At 37.6% G+C, this 19,790-nt stretch overlaps 1 protein-coding gene across 4 annotated transcripts in view; it reads left to right on the forward strand.

Annotated features, from left to right (window-relative positions):
• The window catches only part of MYO16 (myosin XVI), a 576,974-nt gene that overhangs the window by 493,679 nt on the left and 63,505 nt on the right, over window positions 1-19,790 (forward strand). For all 4 annotated transcript variants that reach the window (XM_074963511.1, XM_074963520.1, XM_074963529.1 and 1 more), the window contains exons 28-29: window positions 1,550-1,652; window positions 14,543-14,639. In XM_074963511.1, coding sequence (XP_074819612.1) covers window positions 1,550-1,652; window positions 14,543-14,639 — 200 coding nt within the window. The remainder of the gene's footprint in view (window positions 1-1,549; window positions 1,653-14,542; window positions 14,640-19,790) is intronic.

A 19,790-nucleotide genomic window follows, 5' to 3' on the forward strand; every position in this document is an offset into this window, starting at 1 on the left:
TGACTTCAGAGGCTTCCCAGGTTACATTTCCACAAAGGCAAAGTCTGGATAGGTCTTGATGTTTCCAAGTAAATTGAATTGCGTCCATATATAAACCTGTGCCATCAATTCAATATTTGTGCAGTATTATCTGCTATTCTATAATGAGTGTGACAAAGAAAAACATGGTTTTCTGCTGTCCATGAGGAAATAAAAACACTTGCCTTTAGAGGATACCAAGACCAGGGTTTCCCAAACTTGGGACGCCACTTGTTCAGGGAAAGCCCCTGGCGGGCCAGGCCAGTTTGTTTACCTGCAGCGTCCGCAGGTTTGGCCGATCGCGGCTCCCACTGGCCATGGTTCGCTGCTGCAGGCCAATGGGGGCTGTGGGAAGTGGTGCGGGCCGAGGGACGTACCGGCCACCGTTTCCTGCAGCCCCCATTGGCCTGCAGCGGCGAACCACGGCCAGTAGGAGCCGCGATCGGCCAAACCTGTGGACGCGGCAGGTAAACAAACCGGCCCGGCCCACCAGGGACTTTCCCTGAACAAGCGGCTTCCCAAGTTTGGGAAACACTATATTAGACAATAATGTGACCTGAAGCTCACAATAGGAGAGGCAAGGTTGGGGAGGTAATATCTTTTATTGAACCAGCTTCTGTTGGTGAGAGAGACAGGCTTTCTTACCAACAAAATTTGATCCAATAAAAGATATTACCTCACCCACCTTATCTCCCTCTAATATCCTGGGATTGGCATGGCTACAACTACACTGCATTCACAATGGGAGCCATCTGATATACTAATGATATGTATTGTCCTTTTACATTTTGACACAGAAGTGTTTTTTTAACATGTGCTTAACAAGGTACTATACCACATGTAAAATCAAGCTAATTCAGTTTGCTTATCTCTAAATAAAAACTTCATAGACTGGGAATCATTTGAAAATAGGTACAGACAATTTTTTTGATGAACTAAACAGATTGAGTTCCTTGAGTCTCTGACTCTGTCATTTTTTTTCAAAACCTCAAATTGTTGAAAAAAATGTACTAATTTGAGATTGGTAGAAAACACAGCCACTTTTTAACCATGTCACTTCCAAATGAATTCTTACTACATATCCATCTTTTAATGTGAGATTTGCTGGAATAATATTTTCCCCTCCCAGGACCTGATCCAAAGCACACTGAAGTTAATCAGAGTTTTTCCACTGCAGTAAGTTTTAGATGAAACTCCAAGAGAACATGCAAGAAGTAAATGCTACTTTTAATGTCACCTGATACACATCATTATTGGGAGTTTATAAGGGGATGCATCTAGCAGTTTAAAACTTGTGTACATAGACATTTCTGCAGATCTAGTAAATGGATTTGGCTGTAGAGACATTTTCTATTCTAGCATTTGAACTCAGGAATGCTGGCTGCAATTTCAGTGCTTAGAACACTAAACTATGTGGAAACTGAGATAGCAACTGACAATTGCAATAGACAACATTTACAATTCTCTGTAACTTTAGGATACACCTGTGAACTACCTGCTTGTGCAACTATCCCTTTGCTGATTTTTGCAGGTATAAGAACTTGTCTGATACAGCACTGGGAGAGAAAAAGAAGTTATCTGCCAAGGAGAAATGTCGTCTTGTTCTTCAACAGTGTAAATTACAAGGGTGGCAGGTTTGTGACTTATAAAATAACTAAAATATCAGTTTAGGTCTTTAAACAAGCAAGAGGAGTAATTTCAATTGTGGGAGTCACCAGATTCTTTGCAAAAATATATTCTTTTGATGTTTTGCTGTGGGTAAGACATTACACATATTCTTTGGAATTAAATAGTCTGATTTACTGAGTTTAGTGGAACATCATTAGCTGTGATCATTGATATGTGTAGAAAAATCAGTAAGCACTCTTGTTGGGAGTGAGGGTGCTCAATTAAGTGTACATACTTTGTAAATTAGTCTTTATTGCTTAAAGCTTTTCCAATTACATAAAAATGTCCATATTCTCCCATCCAATGTCTGTGCATGGCTGCCACCAGAGCACAGTATCTGGGCTAGATTCACAGGTTATAAGGCAAGAAGGTTATATGATCTGATCTCCTATATAAGAAAGACCAAAGACATTTCAATAGTTTCACTTTCCCCAGACAGATTTCTTAACTCAGCTTCAGCCTGAATATCGTAAGTGCCTTTCTGGGTTATGCCCTGCACCCTTACGATAGGGATCTCTATTAAAGCACCCTCTAATGTGTATGTTAGCTGAGTGTGCCACTAACCTTCACAACTTCATTTGGAGCTTCAAGTGTCAAGGTGGAAAAATGCTGAGGAATTGTAATTATATATTGTAGTCCAGTCAGAAAGTGCACTGCATGGTGTCTGTGGAGTTGAACTCCACGGGAGTCAGAAATAGTGCTAGAACAAGAGAATTTAAAAAGCAGTGGCCAGCAGTAAATGCCTGCAATTCAAGAACAATGATCTTGGCATTTGAAAACAAACCTGAAAGATAGGAATGCGAAAAGGGAATTATTAAACAGGATCTCTGCTGTAAAAGGGAGGGAAACTTGTGATCTCTAAAACATTGTTGATGTCCCAGCTGTAAGGTAATGTAACATGCTGAAAAGTGAATTGTGCAAAAATACAACAGTATACAATGCAATGGCCTTCAAACCAGAGAATCACAAAACACTTGAGAAATGCAGACAATAAGATGCAGGGATAAGAAGGTTTTTAAGGTGAATTTAAAGAGAAGTAATGACTCAGTGGCTTAGAAGCACTGGGAAGGAAGATGCGCTGAGGCAAATAAACGACCTTCCCTCCATGCACATACCCCTAACAGTGGTGAGCTATGGGGAGTGGACAGAGAGGTGTCCATGACTGAAGGGGAGAAATAACCAGAGTATAAGGTTAAAATGTGAGTTTGCTGTAGGTGAAGGCCCAGTAAGTACAAGAGTTAACCAGCACAGTAGGTGACATAAAAGCAAGAATCCACATCTCCAGCATCAGTGAGTAATGTGTGCCACATAATCCCTCTTTTCATTTTTTGACTTGTTTGACTAATCATGAAAGTTGAACTTTAAATAACAGTCTAAAAGAGGAAGCTTATACAATCAGCAGTTGTCATGGATGTCCTCCTCTGTGCTACAACAGTAGAGGAATCTTTAAAAGGCAAGGGGGGGAAGCAGAAAGAAAAGAAAATGAAGAATTAATAATACAGAATGATGCCATGAACAAAGCCTTGAGAAAAGGAGTCATCTTATACTGCATCACTAAAAAATCACACCAGAGGTAGGGGGTGCATGTATAACCAATTTAGTCTGTCCTATTGCCAGCAGTGATTACTTCAAATGAATCAGTGTTGGAATAGAAAATTTATTTGATGTAAGAGTTCATGAATAAGTCAAAGCAAAGTCCTCCCCGGCATTCTTGCCTGTTATTCCCTGAAGAGCACTAGCAGATTGATTGATAAATGTATAATCCAAATGAACTATGAAAAAGTAGAAGAAAGTGATGGAAATCTGAAATAACCCCCACTTTATATGAGACCACAAGAAAAAGAGTTGCCTATAAATTCAGTGGTAGAGGAAGAATAAGCACACTCTGGACTACTTTTTTCAGATCAGAAGGGTGAAAAATTGTTTAACCTTATTGCTAGAATGCGCCATGCCACCCAATTTGAGTATGCTTGATTCAGCAGCCTCCATGTTGAAAGGAAAGTATTTGTTAGAAAAGTGTTGATAGTTTTATGAAAGGTTGCTTGTTATTTGGGTAAGTTGAGCTGGAGATGATTATACTAGGACAAAAAGGAGCTGTTTTATTAAAGCTGGCATACAATACAAAGCACTTCTACTGCTGCACTTAGCTTAACTGCTGAAATATGAGTTGTAAAAGTGCAGTCTTATTAACAAAAGACATTTTCACATCATTTTTCTGTGCTGTTGTTTTGATAGGGCTTTCTTTTCAATTTAAATACATACTTGAGCAGTGTGCAGCCATACAACAAGCTGTAGCTGCCTACTGCAAAGGAAACATTGTTAGCACATTGATATATCAAGTAAAAAAAATTAAAGCTGTCAAGCGATTAACAAAATTAGTCGCGATTAATCACATTGTTAAACAATAATAGAATACCATTTATTTACATATTTTTGGATGTTTTCTACATTTTCAAATATATTGATTTCAATTACAACACAGGATACAAAGTGTACAGTGCTCACTTTATATTTATTTTTGATTACAAGTATTTGCACTGTAAAAAAAAAAAGAAATAGTATTTTTCAATTCACCTAATACAAGTACTGTACTGCAATCTCTTTATTGTGAAAGTTGAACTTACAAATGTAGAATTATGGACAAAAAAACTGCATTCAAAAATAAAACAATGTAAAATATTAGAGCCTGCAAGTCCACTCAGTCCTACATCTTGTTCAGCCAATCACTCAAACATTTGCAGGAGATAATGCTGCCTGAGTCTTGTTTACAATGTCTCCTGAAAGTGAGAACAGGAATTTGTATGGCACTGTTGTAGCTGGCTTCGCAAGATATTTACGTGCCAGATGCGCTAAAAATTCATATGTCCCTTCATTCTTCAACCACCATTCCAGGGTACATACGTCCATGCTGATGACGGGTTCTGCTCGATAACAATCGAAAGCAGTGCAGACCAACACATGTTCATTTTCATTATCTGAGTCAGATGCCACCAGGAGAAGGTTGATTTTCTTTAATGGTAGTTTGGGTTCTGTAGTTTCTGCATCGGAGTGTTGCTCTTTTAAGACTTCTGAAAGCATGCTCCACACCTCATCCCTCTCAGATTTTGGAAGGCACTTCAGATTCTTAAACCTTGGGTTGAGTGCTGTAGCTATCTTTAGAAATCTCACATTGGTACCTTCTTTGTGTTTTGTCAAATCTGCAGTGAAAGTGTTCTTAAAATGAACATGTGCTGGGTCATCATCCGAGACTTCTATAACATGAAATATTTGGCAGAATGTGGGTAAAACAGAGCAGGGGACATACAATTCTCCTACAAAGAGTTCAGTCACAAATGTAATTAACGCATTATTTTTTTAATGAGAGAAATCAGTATGGAAGCATGTCCTGTGGAATGGTGGCCAAAGCATGAAGAGGCATATGAATGTTCAGCCTATCTGGCACTAAATACCTTGCAATGCTGGCTACAAAAGTGCCATGTAAATGCCTGTTCTCACTTTCTAGTGACATTTTAAATAAGAAGAGGACAGCATTATCTCCTGCAAATGTAAACAATCTTGTTTGTCATAGTGATTGGCTGAACAAGAAGTAGGAGTGAGTGAACTTGTAGGCTCTGAAGTTTTACATTGTTTTGTTTTTGAGTGCAGTTATGTAATAAAAAAAATCTACATTTGTAAGTTGCTCTTTCATGATAACGTGATCGCACTACAGTACTTGTATGAGACGAATTGAAAAATACTGATTATTTTGTTTATCATTTTTACAGTGCAAACATTTTTAATAAAAAATATACCCTTTTCAATTACAACACAGAATACAATATATATGAAAATGTAGAAAAACATCCAAAATATTTAATAAATTTCAATTGGTATTCTGTTGTTTAACAGTGTGATTAAAACTGTGATTAATCGCGATTAATTTTTTTAATTGTGATTAATTTTTTGAGTTAATCATGTGAGTTAACTGCAATTAATTGACAGCCCTAAAAAAATCTCTAAACCAATATACACTATTCCTACTTCTTTGAGATTTCAAATGATGGGCCCAGTCCAACTCCCAGTGAAGTCCAACAAAGGTTATGTAATCCCCATCACTGGAGGTTTTTAAGAACATGTTGGACAAACATCCTGTCAGGGATGGTCTAAATTCACTCAGTCTTGCCTCAGATCAGGGGGTTAAACTAAATGACCCCATGAGCTCCCTTCCAGTCCTACATTTCTATGATTCTATGGAAGTTTTGCCATTGACTTTAGTGGGAGAAGAATCAGACCCAGTAAATTCAGGGACAAATTCAATAAAAGTACCCCGGGGCCATCAAACTATCCACTTTAGTGGGGCACAACCAATTGGTCTTCAGCCCTTAGTCACATTCCACTAGTAAAGATTTCTAACCCTCACATTCTCTTATCATTTTCATTTTTTTTAAAAAATCAATTTTTAAAAAATATTTCACAATATTTACTAAGCAAAACACACTACTCCCACAATGCACAGCTTGAGATTGTTAGCAATATTTGAGACAAATATATGGCACAAACAATCTTCTACTACATAATGACAGAAGGAAACTTTCATTTATTTGGATTATCATTCCCCACACAGTTGAACTTGCAAATATAAATTCAATAAAGGTGGAGTTAACATAATAGCTTATTGAGTTTTCTAGTCAAAACTCTCAACTTTAAATTTTGATTGGCCGACATCAGTAGCCTGCAGTTAATCCTTTTTCTGTCATTTTATACAGATCTTGTTTGCATCTTTGCAAACTCCATCCTAACTTTTCATTTTTATTCCCAAAAAAGTGTTTTATGATTTAAAACTGCACGGTGTAGTTATCAAAGGTTAGTCTAGCAGGGTAAGATGAACTTTCTACCTTTGAATATTAGAAATACTATTTTGGGTAAGAAACAGAAATCATAAATTTTTTGCTTTTTGGGAGCATTGTTTTAGCTTAATACTTTAACCCTTGGTGTAACTTCTAGCTGACCTTCTCCAGAGCCCTCAGCGATTCTTTCTTTCCGACGGCCTTCAACACTTATACCATTTAGATCTCATAAACTGAGGAGAATTGAACAGGATTGGTACTTGGGTGGGAGAATTCAGAGGAATGTTAGGTCGTGCAGGAAATGGTACTGGTAGTTCAGTATGGTTGATTCTCTTCCTTCAGAGTCAGGTACTGAACAATTGCCTCAGCATGTTGCCAGGAGTTCAGTGCTGCTGGAGGTTTACTCATAGAAATTATTGGGGGTATAGCAGAAACCCACAGTGTTCCTGAACATACCACCCTCTCCAGTTTGGAAGACCTATAAATGTTATGGTTCTCAGCCTTTTTAAAAAAATTAAATCCTTATGCAAGTGGAATCCCCCACTGCCTGTTTAGGATTTCTTGAAGTCCACTTTGCACCAGCAGAGTGGCAAAAGAGGAATTTAAAATAATGCAGGATTTGGTCCATGACTCTTATCAGGTACAAAGAAATGCATGTTTCATCACAACAACCTTAACACCACCTGGTCCTGGTGACTTATTACTATTTAATTTATCAATTTGTTCCAAAACCTCTGCTATTGACCTCAGTCTGGGACATTTCGTCAGATTTGTGACCTAAAAAGAATGGTTGAGGTGTGGGAGTCTCCCTCACGGCCTGTGCAGCAAAGGCTGATGCAAAGAATGCATTTAGCTTCTCTGCAATGCTCTTGTCTGCCTTAAGTGCTCCTTTAGAGCTCAGACGTCCGGTGGCCCCACTGATTGTTTGGCAGGCTTCCTGCTTCTGATGTACTTTAAAAATTGTTGCTTAGTTTTTGTGTCTTTAGCTGGTTGTTCTTCAAATTCTTTCTTGGCCTGCCTTATACCTTTACACTTGACTTACAGAGTGTATGTTCCTTTCTATTTTCCTCAGTTGGATTTTACCTCCAATTTTTAAAGGATGGTTTTTTGCTGCTACCCACCTCCTTTACTCTGCTGTTTAGTGGCTTTTTAAAAAAAAAAATTGGGGTATACATTTATTTTGAGTCTCTATTATGGTGTTTTTAAATAATTTCAATGCAGTTTGAGGCATTTTATTCTTGTGACTTTTCCTTTTAATTACCCTTTTTTCCATTTATTTATGCCTGGCCAGCCCTATTGACTGCCTGGCCTGAGCCAACCTGCTCCAGGAATCCTGGAAGAGCAAGCATGGCAAGCATTACTGCATCCCACCCTCCAGATGGACTTCTCACAGCAAGATTCTGCTGGAGGAACCCAAGGAGTAAATTGGACCCTTATTTTGCCAACTAAAAAAGTATTTGCATTGTGTGACATAAATGGACACAAACAAAAATGTTAGTCACAGCCTCCTTGGACTGAGAGATCTTTAAGGGATGGGTCTTTCATTTTGATCTAGGTGTGCACATGTGCTCTTATGCTCTATCTACTGAGGTTCCTATTTTTAACTTTTTGCTTCTTGAATGTGTTTCTCTTCTGTTCCTTTCTTCCTTTTTTGTCTCTTCCTTATATATCTGGTTAAGACCTAAAGATTGAAAGCTCTTTATTTGTTTTATATTGCACTTGTGTCTAAATCTCAGCCCATATCTTTGTCCAGGCCTAACTCTTTGCTTCAGATGTTGTTTTCTCTGATTACATGTCCCCTGACCCTTTCCTCCACAGCCAAGCTTTTGCAATCCTCCTCTTTTAGCCTCCTTTCTCCTCTACGTACTTCTCATTCCCTCTTTATCTCTTTCCTCCCATGCAGCACATACCTATGTAGTTGCTATTTTATTTATCTGGCTTTGTCTTCCAGGCTTTCAGCTCCCAACTGTTGCTGTCTCTCATTGTCTGTATGTCTGTCTCAACACACATACATATTTTTTCTTTTTGGTCCCTCTGCATATTTCTAGCATTTTCAGGTAACAACTGTCGGTCTGTTTTGAAGCACTTGTAATTATTGGGGCTGCTCAGTGCTGAAGTAGACCAAACCCTCAAGGTGTCAGTAGCACACCAGGTTCAGAGGTAGACACAGTAGGTGCTTCAGCAGCTAAGCCTTTTAGGGACTAGCCCTGGTGTGTCCCAATAACCCCTCAGACACAAGGCTAAGTGAAAGGGTACTTTACTAAGGCTGGCAGGAAATGGAAAGGTTGCAGATACCCTCGGTACAGGGGCTTAACCTGTTAGAATTTAAAGTAAGCAACAGTGGCTCTTGTTTAGGTCCATGGGCAGTCCAGTCAAGAGTCAGGACTCTTCAGGCCTGAAGCCTGGAGTGCCCTCTCCAATTCAGTCTCTATTCTAGCAAATAGGATCTTGTAGTTTTCCAGGCCAAGCTCAGGTAGCTCCCCACAAGTCCCATAGAGACCTGCGCCCAGCTGTGATATCTGGCAGTGAAAACCTGTTCTGCATTCAGTTCCTAAGGGTCCCTCTCTGCCTCCAGCTTCTGTGTATCTTCTGGCACACCATGCAGCTGCTGCTTACCAACAAACCCCAGACATTTCCTGGTTCAGGACCTTTCCCCTTACATGGCCAGAGGAAACGGAAGTGCAGCAAGGAGAGGACACTCTAAAGCCCCAATTCTTGAGACACTTACACATGCTTATTGTTATTCATGTGAATATGGGCCTATTCGTGTGCCTTAAGCTAAGTGCATACATAAGCATTTGCAGAACTGACGTCTTATTAGGTTCATGCCAGAATCAGAGGTCATTAGTATGCCAGACTCAATGGAACAAGGCCTTAAAAATGTGTAAGAAAAAGCTCATAAATAAAGCAGAAAGTTAGTGCTTTTACAAATAATGGTTCAGTTCTTATATCTGTGCCCTGTAACTGTGTATGTCATTATAATGGTTTTACAGACATTAATACCACAAAAAGACAAATTTTACAATAGCTTTAGGGTTTTTTTTTCACATTTCATTAATGTACTGCGAAAATGTGTGTTGTGTAAAATATCTTTATATTATAACTGTCTGTCTTTTCTGGGTAGCTATTTTGAAAGTACTGCCAGAAACACACAGCACTCCCACAAATTGCCTTTTTTAAACTAAAGAATAGCTTCACAGATTCCCTTGACACCTCTTAAGTATGAACTAATACTGCCTTTATACCACCTACACTCCATCTCAGCGACCATGCCGTAATTTTGAATGTCTGTACTTCTGCATCCTACACCTTTTCTTTAAAAAAAAAAAAATAGCAGTAATTGAAGCTTTGGTAGTCATCAATGACAATTTTACTTAATCTTTAAAAATGTATCATTTTGAAAAATAACATTAAAACCCTAATGATTTTCTAATTAAAATAACTATGACTATAATTCACAGATGGTTTACATTTATAAGAGTCTGAATGTCATTAAAATTTCAATCTCAGATAGAGCACTTTGTAGTCCTGAAAGTATTCAGAAGTGAGTGTCTTGGAGAACATTTTAACCTTTTTGTCCCCCTTGACAAGCAAGAAACTTTATGTGATTAGAGAGCAGACCAAAATGAAGACAGGCTGTAGTTTCAAAACTGGTTTTATATGAGACACATAACTGACGTATGAAATCCAAACATTTTCATTATTCTCCCTCTCACAGAGCATCAACATTGTACATTGTGGAGTGAGTATAGATGTTCTAGATTAACTTCAGAAGATTCATTTCAAAGGTAGATCTATACAAAGCTCAATTAAAACTAAAGTAATCTCATGTTTCATGCCAACAATAGATGTTGTTTAAAGGTGTACTGTCAGTAGAGCTGTCACATGTTGCAAAAAATTGTAAATAGTGTTTACGCAAATTTAAAAATGAATTTGCTTCAGTCATGATTGTGTCCCTTTTGGGTTCACTTATAAAGTTCCATAAGCTTCTCTGAGCTTCCCATCTAATTCTAAACTCATCCAGTCAGGGAATATCATCGAATCATAGAATATCATGGTTGGAAGGGACCTCAGGAGGTCATCTAGTTCAACCCCCTGCTCAAAGCAGGACCAATCCCCAACTAAATCATCCCAGCCAGGGCTTTGTCAAGCCTGACCTCCCTAGGTAACCCATTCCAGTGCTTCATCACCCTCCTAGAGAAAAAGTTTTTCCTAATATCCAACCTAAACCTCTCCCACAGCAACTGGAGACTATTACTCCTTGTCTCATCATCTGGTACCACTGAGAACAGTCTAGATCCTTCCTCTTTGGAACCCCCCTTTCAGGTAGTTGAAAGCAGCTACCAAATCCCCCCTCATTCTTCTCTTCTGCAGACTAAATAATCCCAGTCCCCTCAGCCTCTCCTCATAAGTCGTGTGCTCCAGCCCCCTAATCATTTTTGTTGCCCTCCGCTGGACTCTTTCCAATTTTCCACATCCTTCTTGTAGTGCGGGGCCCAAAACTGGACACAGTACTCCACATGAGGCCTCACCAATGCTGAATAGAGGGGAACGATCACGTCCCTCGATCTGCTGGCAATGCTCTGTTATACTGTGTTTCTTATGAGACTAAGTGCAACTAACCAACAAATTTCATATATAAAGAGTTTTAAATTCTCAAAGTGAATTTTTCATGTTCAATCCAAAGGCTAAACGAAAAATTGCAAAAACAAAAATGTGTTGAATAAATACAAGTGATGTACAAATTTGAGGAAGCGTTAGTCCGCTCATTCAGTCAGATATTTGCTTGTAGAAAAAGAGAGTAAATCATTTAGCATCAGCTGTTGGTAATACTCGTCTTTTCAACAAAAATATATCCTCTGAAGTGAAAATGATAAACACAGGAAAGGGTCTATATTTTTGCATTATTATTTTAAATATTTTGGTAGTTAGGATCCTGTACATGTCATGGTAATTTAAAATAGATCATCCCTGCCCTGAGGACTTTATAGCAGCATGGAAACAGGCATGAAAAGAGTGAAAGAAAGATGCTTAGAGGGTGGTTAGGAAGAAGAGTTGTGTGGAGCTATGGGGGTAATATGCAGAAATCAGAGCAGGCACACAGCTGTGCAGAGCCTTGAAACTGAGAATGAAAAGCTTCAATTTGATTCAGAAGGCTAGTGGAAACCTTAGAAAGAAGGTAAAAAGAGGAAGTAACATAATCAGAGTAGAAGGAAAAGGTGATTTTAAGGGGTGTCATCATGCCCAACACTGGGGCCTCTGAGAAACACTCTAATACAAATAATAAATAATGATAATAATACTAACAGAAGGATTTTGGATGAATGGAGTCAAGTAGTGAGAAGCAGGGAGACCAGAGAGAAGGAGGTTGCAGTAATCAAGGCAAGAAATGAGAACAGCATGGTAAATGTGTTGCCCATAGGGATAGAGAAGAAAAGAACAGGGGTTTGGGGCGGTGGGACTTGGTGGGGTGGAGTTTGAGAAGTTGATGATGAAGAACTTAGTGATAACCCATAGAACTTAGTGACAAACTTGATGTGGTGGGAGAAGAGAGACGGCTTGTGGAGAGATATATGTGGGCATGAGTGGCATAGAGATGATAGTTGAAGCCATGATAACATTTGAGGTTATCCAGAAAATAGTAGAGAAAAAAAGAAGGGGGGACATGAGGACAGAGACCTAAGGAAAGGCAGTAGAGACTGGCCAAGGAGTAATGGAGAAACCAAAAGAGACACGAAAGGTGCAAATCAGAGAATTAAGAGAACCGGGCAGGTATAGAATGATGAAAGTTTGGGGAGGAGGGAGAGATCAACTGTGCGAAGTCAGCTGATAAATCAAGGATAGCCCCATAGAGGAATGGCCTCATGGACTGCAGTATAAAGAGGTCACTAGAGACCATGGTAAGATCATTTTGGCTGAGTAAGGAAGTGGTGGTTGGATTTCTGTGGCTCAAGGAAAAGGGCAGTCTTGCTTGTATAAGCAAGTATACTTGTATAGTAAAAGGCAGGGAGAAATGAGTCTGCAAATTCTATTGCAAATGAAAAGTAATTTTATTCCGCTTTGTGAAAGGAGTATCTATTCCAGAATAAAATCACTTGTATTCTGCAGTAGAGTATCCACATGGGACAATTATTCCAAAATAACTATAGTGGAATAATTATTCCAGAATAGCTATGCTGAAGAATTTTCCCCTGTAGAGAAGGCCTAAGATTCTCTGTAGGTTTCTTACTAAAGCAGGTTTGGTGAAATGTAGTTCCCATCTCCCTCAAAAGGCTTAATTTACTATGATGATTGTGCATGAGAATGAAATAGATAGAAATTTTAGAAAAGAGTCTTTGCTTTTACAATGTCTATCCATCACTGGTGAAATTAGATAGAAGACTAACATTTATATGCTCAAATCAGAATTTAGATAACTCACCTATCATTTTCATCTGCAAAATTAGGGAGCTAAATTACTGAAGGCCACTTTGAACATTTGGTCTGAAACACCAATCTCCATGAAGTCACAGGAATGGAAGAATGGCCTAAACCATTTCTGAATTTGGTTTTAAGTTTCTAGACTTGATTTATATTTAATAGTTTAGCATAGTTCATTATTATCAGTGACATATATCTGTGAGTAGTGGTCAGATAGAAAACAGTTAGTTGAAGAAAGTGTGCACATTTCCTTGCTAATACCTGTGTCTCAGATTTATACTACAATGAGTAGATATTGTATAAAGTGTCACACCAGTTTCCTGCCAAAAATTGTGAGCAATTTCAAAAATGAAAGACAGCACACTGTGCAGTAATAAACATTGAGCAACTATCCTCTGAAACTTTCTGGGAATGCAACAAACATAATGAAACAAAACAAATGAATAGCTAGACGGTATCTACAGCATGAACAGTGAATCTTGACAATTTTGGACCTCCCCTTCCCAAAACACACACATAAACCAAAGCAAGCAACATAGTGTAAGTTAATGAAGCCACCACAACTGTAAATTTGGTTTTGTGAATGTCATATTCTTCCAGATATTTAGGAATTTTTACAGGAAATATCATACTGGATTACATGGGAGATTTGAAACTGTTGGTTTGTTTCATCATTGCGTACTGACATTTCTTTACTTTGGTTTTAGGCATGTCCAGCACCAAATCATTGTTTAAATTATTTAATCAGAGTTTTGCACATGCTTTTATTAACTGACTGTAGATTTTGTTGAAATCAAACAGCAGTAGAGTGGTATGCTAATTCTGTAACCTTGGCTGCGTATATGGGGTATTCTGAAGAAAGCACAACATAAGTTGTAATATCTTCTGTGGTTTGTCAGCTTATGATGATTTGAGCTTTTTTGTCCATTTGTACAAAGGTTGTTTTTTCAAATTCTGCTGTCAGTCACACAAAGGCATCCCCACAGAAAATATTTTCAATGGGGCTGCACTGGTGTAACAGGCCTGTAGGCTACAAGCAAGTAAAATTTGGAATAATTTGTGCAATTATTGCCAGACTTTTACAAATTAATCAATACACCTATTAACCATACAGGTTGAATAGCAATCCCAGCAGCAAAAGGAGCTATATTCTTCATCGTTAAGCATAGCTCACTGAGTGCTTGTGTCTTCTTTAAAATTCTAAGTAGCAAAGAAATGCTTCTTCCACAAAAGTCCTGAGAAGAAAATAGCATATGAGGCAACTCTTACTTAATCATTACTCCCGTTTTCTCAGTAATCACTGTTTATAAAGACGCAGATTTTTTAAGGCTGCTGGAAAGAAATATCTTTGAAACAGGTACATAAAAAGAACTGCTAAGGATTTTTTGTATTGTCTGTGCATGTTCGGAAAGTTTCAAAAGCAAGGTGTTTCCTTGTGGTCTTATAAATGGAAGGGAAAAGCACCAGATACAGGTATTGTGATGTATTTTACGTTTCTGATCTCATCTCAACCATTTGCTAGATGCTTTATGTGTGATCATTATTTATCTATTATCATCTTGCCCTTTTTTTTCTTGATGGTAAAGGTTTCTCTGCTGTTTGTATTTTAGATAGGAGTCCAAAAAGTATTTCTAAAGTACTGGCAAGCTGACCATCTCAATGATTTGTGCCTTCAGCTGCAGAGGAAAATTATAACTTGTCAAAAAGGTAACAATTACAGAACAAATATTTCTGAACTATAATTTTTGTACATTGAGTGCAAGAGCATTTTGTGATATGGGAGTTTTCTCTTCCTTGATTAGTTATTGCATTTGACAGATTTCCAAACAATTCCACCTCCAACTAACCGACTACAGATTTTTTAGAAGTCCACACTAACATTGTTAACAAGTGCACCTTTTGACTGACAAACCCAGTTTGAGTTCTAGTTGTTGGCTGCAATTAAAACTAAATGCTCCTTTATCAGTTCTTTTTTATCAATGCTTCTTGTTTTTTTAAAGAACAGACAATATTTCTAGGATTTAAGAGTTTTTAAAATCACTCTTAATTCCCCACTATAACAAATAGAAGATGCAAACTTTTTTAATATTTACATATATCTTTCATCCATAAAACAGCTACTTTTAATGCTACTAATTTAGGGTGTTGGTTGTCTTTATTTTGTTCTCATTTGCTGTATCTTGCATATTTTCTTTTGGCTTTTTTTTTTCTCTTTGACTTTTATGTTGGTGTCTTTACTAAGGTCATTTTGACATTTTTGGCACACTTTTTGAAGGAGATACTATCCACTGTCTCCTGATTTCCTGTAGTTTCTGTTCTATTTCCAATCAGAATCTCAAATAACTATTTCAAATGCGAATATTGCTTTGTATAAAGCAGCTTCCTTCACACTATACATTATGTATTTAGTTGGCTTGTAGCATCAACAATTCACATTAACACTTTTTTAAAAAAAAGCTGACTCAGTAGACAGAAGTATGTCTTGATTTTACAGTTGTCATGTAGTTGGCTAAAAAATGTCCTGGATATTTATTTATTTTTAAAAAAACCTGTCACTTTAACGATCTGTTCTTCACTAAATGGGGGTTGTAGAGAGAAAGCAGGGGAAAGAGAGAGAACACTTGAAGCAAGGGGAACAAAGTCATCTGGGTGGAAATAATAATAGGAATTAATAATGTTTCAGGTTTTGGAGGATGGTAGTTTACACAGGCCCGCATTCAACAAGGTATTGAAGCACATGTCTAACTTTAAATGCAATTAGCCCGATTGCCTCCACACATTTATCTGCATTAGAAAAGCAAAACTGGTTCATTCAGCTTTCTCTCTCATGCTGACTACCAAGAAAAGTTGAAAATCTTCACCTTATTGCATCTAGTTTAAACTCAATGACCATTAATATTCCACTTCACCACAAACTAGACCTTCCTTAGCTGCGATAATACCGAGGTTTACAAGACATCTGCAAAGTTTAATCCTAAATAAGGAGGATGAATGCTTCCTTAGCTCCCCACTAAATTCAGTTTCTTGGCTTCTTGTTTCCAGCCTCCAGATTTGACTTCCATTTAAAAATTCACTTTCTCAGGAACAGAATTTAGAAAGCTCTCACCTATTATGGGGCAGATTTTGCCTGTCTTTACACAGGTGTGGAGAAGTCTGAGGAAGCTGATGGAATAAGGAACATTCCTGTCCCACAGATGGCTTGAGTAAGGCCCAGGCAGACTTCCCCCACCCGTACATCGGCCTGCAAAGTAAGCTGTACTCCACAAATAGGTGTAGTTGCAATTATGTAACAACTGCAAGCCCAGGAGGTTTGAGAGGTTTGGAATGCCTTCTGCTTCTCCCCAAGAGGCAGTATGACTCAACATGACCTTACATAGGCCCTTCTACCCCCAGAATAAATGGATCCCACCGAGTCTCCTGACAGCAACACAAGGGGTAGGGTACTCTTAGGCTGATGGACATCAGTCTTGTTGTACTTCAAGCCAGAGATCTTTTGAAGCTAAAGACATGTCTTTTTCTTTATGACATGTTGATTAAGGGCATAATGCAATGGCATCAAATACCAGTCATGACATTAGATTGTCCAGAATAGACTCAAATTTGTAGATCTGGACAATCTCTAATAGGTAATCTGGTCTTGAAATGGGTAAAGTGAAGTTTTACATTTATTTATTCAAATGTAGTCATTGTGCCTATCTCAGATTCAAAGCACAGTATAAAATGTATATCATTTTCATAAAATATTATAACAGAGCACCTCAGAGTTCTCCAAAAGAAAAACAGCCCTCATACAAAAATCTTATCAACCCCATACATCATCCATCCAAACCTTTCCAGTCATCCCCTCAGTAATTTTCCACCCTGCCTTCAACAAAGGCCTGAGAAAACAGATAAGTCTTTCATCATGTGTTGATAGGTCATCAAGCCCAGACTGTAGTGGAGAAAGGAGGTAAACAACTTAAAGAGCCAAGTATCCCTCCCTGAAAATTGCCACCAGACCCATCCCAGATAAACCAGAAGTTGTGAGCTCAAGTACTTCAGATTATCACAGTACACTTGTACTTCAGTGTCCAAGTACGGCAGCTACCCAGGAGCAGTTCTGATCATTCTGAATCAACTACAGAACTGATTGGAGGACTGAGGGAAAAGCTAATTATCCTTTAGTTTTTCCATCATGATCCAGCCAAAGTATGAATTAATGTATCTGTGTATGGAAGCCAAATCCACAACCTGCCACAATTTCCACACATCAATCTTTGTACCAAAGGGAACCCTCAAGAATCAGGTACACCTCTGGCCTTGGAGATTCAGGACCTCAAATATTTTAGGTGGCCAACATAAATGAGGAAAGCAATGCAGTAAGGACTACATTATGAACAGTAGAGCCTGCCAAAAGATGACGCTTGTATTTTGCTTCCAATTGGAGGTTTCAAAATTTGTTTTCGTTCTGCATTGGAATGAAAGCAAAAACTCTCAAACATTTTAATGAAGACAGAATTTTGTTGAAATGTCCGTTTTTGGATTGAAACCAGAACTGTTCAATTCAGAAAGTTTGTGGAAGGCGGTGTGGGTGGAGAAAGTCTTTCTCTCTGTCTTCTCAATGAACTTAGTCAAAACCGATACATCTCTGCCTCAGTGAAACAGCGTATTTCATCAAAAATATTGTGACCAGCATATCAATTTCAGTTTCCCATCCTCTGTCAGTCCTGCTAACAATCATAATGGAGATTTATCCAGCACAAATATATTTCTTATCCTCTGCCATTGGTTCACTTTTGCTTTATTTATCTTTAAAAAAATAAAACAAAAATATCTAAAACAAAGTTAAAAAGGTTTCAGAGCTTTAGAAATATGGTGTTTTCTTCAAGGCGATTTAGGATTTTCTGCTTAAATGTTTAGCAAATATCCCATTTGCTCTGAAAATATGTTTCAGAAAGTACAGCAGGTGAAGGAACAATTCTATATCATTAAGCTCTTTCAATATTGTGTATTTGAGAGCAGTGAACTCTCCTAGATTATGTTCTGTGCATGTATTCATTACCTCCTCAACACCAGCATTTTATGAGTTCAGATTCAGTAATGTGTGTGTCAAATATGAAGCCTCTCATAAAATTGTCAAAAGAAAAATGCACTATTAATTTCCTTTTGAACTAAATAAGGTTAGTTCATTAATATTTCTGATGTTAAAGAAGTCAACTTTTATTATAAAATGTGGCTAGAGAGATTGAGACATGGTTGGCTACAATAATGGAAATGTAAACCCTCAAATTCCTCCATTATAAACATGCTTGAAATAGATAAGACTGGGTCAATCCAAACCCCAGTGAATTTTGGACACAGAGAATATTGGTATATTCACATTAACCTTTCCTGCATTTCAAGCAATTAAACACTGAGCATCCCTAAGAAAATCTAATTATAAATATATAAACAAGGACAAGGAAGGTGATAGCAAATATCTTATGTTGCTCTCAGCTTTATCCTCTTTATTTTATTCAGTAACATTTTACATCCCTGGAACACATTTTTCCTGTAGATTAGTTTAGCAAGACTGTTTTCTATTTCATTTTATACTACAGCATTCCTAAGAGCTAAATATTCAATTGTGCAATTAAAAAAAAAGCCTTATGCTTTTTAGATTTTTGGCATGTCTTTACCTTAAAACCTTAATATCATATTTTTCATTGTTTTGGTGTTTTTTTCCCTTGACCTCAACATTGAATAAAGGCTGTGGTCAAATTTTGCTCACCTTACTCACAGGAATATTTCTGGGTGTAATGGCTGTAATGGGACTAACTGCGTGAAGGAGATGAGTGAGATTTGACTCAGTGTGGATATGTGTTCTTACTAGATGAAAGTCAAAGTAATAAAGTCACCTAAATGTTTCTCGCATCAGTTAAATAATCCTAAAACAGCTTCCCAGTGGGACACACTGCACTTCTAACCCTGGAAAAAGACGATACATGTGATTTTAATTTGTGACATTTTCATGAATGTAAAGAAAAACTTTATTTGGTGATTGTAGGGGTGTATTACATTTAAATATATGTATTTTATTTTATTTTTTCTCCCTGAATCCTTTACATTTTTACTAAGGGGAACTAATGCACATGATATTGCAGGCAGAAGGACTTATGAAATAGTCCAAGCACTTTTTAAAATTCTCTAAAACATTTGTGAAATTGTTTCTTGTAAAGTGTGACATGCGTGTAGAATATACATGATGGTGGTGTAGTATGAATATTTTAGTAACATAATTTTAAATGATGTGTATAACTCGCCTATGGCTTCATCACTCATGTGTAATGTGATCATCCCAAACTCATGCAAATAGACCTTTATGCATACTACGCTATCTGTTCCTTGTACTGTGTGTGTATATATACAATTTGATTTAGAATAAAATATCCACCCACAAACTCTGAGTATTCTGTTGATTATTTAAAATTACAAGTAAAGTACAATACAGCTCCCTCACTCTTCCTACTAAGCCACAGCACATACTCGATTATTACTGCCCCCATAGGTAGGCCAATAACTCCATCCACCCACATCTCTTGGAACAACATATATCTAAAATAACAATTGTATCCAGGTGTCCATATGAAAAACTCTAGTATTCAAAGGATGATACTGTTACATTACAAAGAATGTAAATATACATTCTTTATAATACATGGAACCCAGAGACTCTATCCCCTTAGACAGTTTTTATTAATCTCTTGTCATAGGTTGGGAGACTAAGAGTTTAATTTTTGTACATAGTAAGGAGAGAAACATTGAATGAATGTAAGAAAAGGCTATTATCTCTTTTACAACCGGACAGGTTCCAACATTGTTTCCCACTATGAGGAAGTT

Source organism: Natator depressus, chromosome 1, assembly GCF_965152275.1.
Source record: "Natator depressus isolate rNatDep1 chromosome 1, rNatDep2.hap1, whole genome shotgun sequence".
NCBI lineage: Eukaryota > Metazoa > Chordata > Testudines > Cheloniidae > Natator > Natator depressus.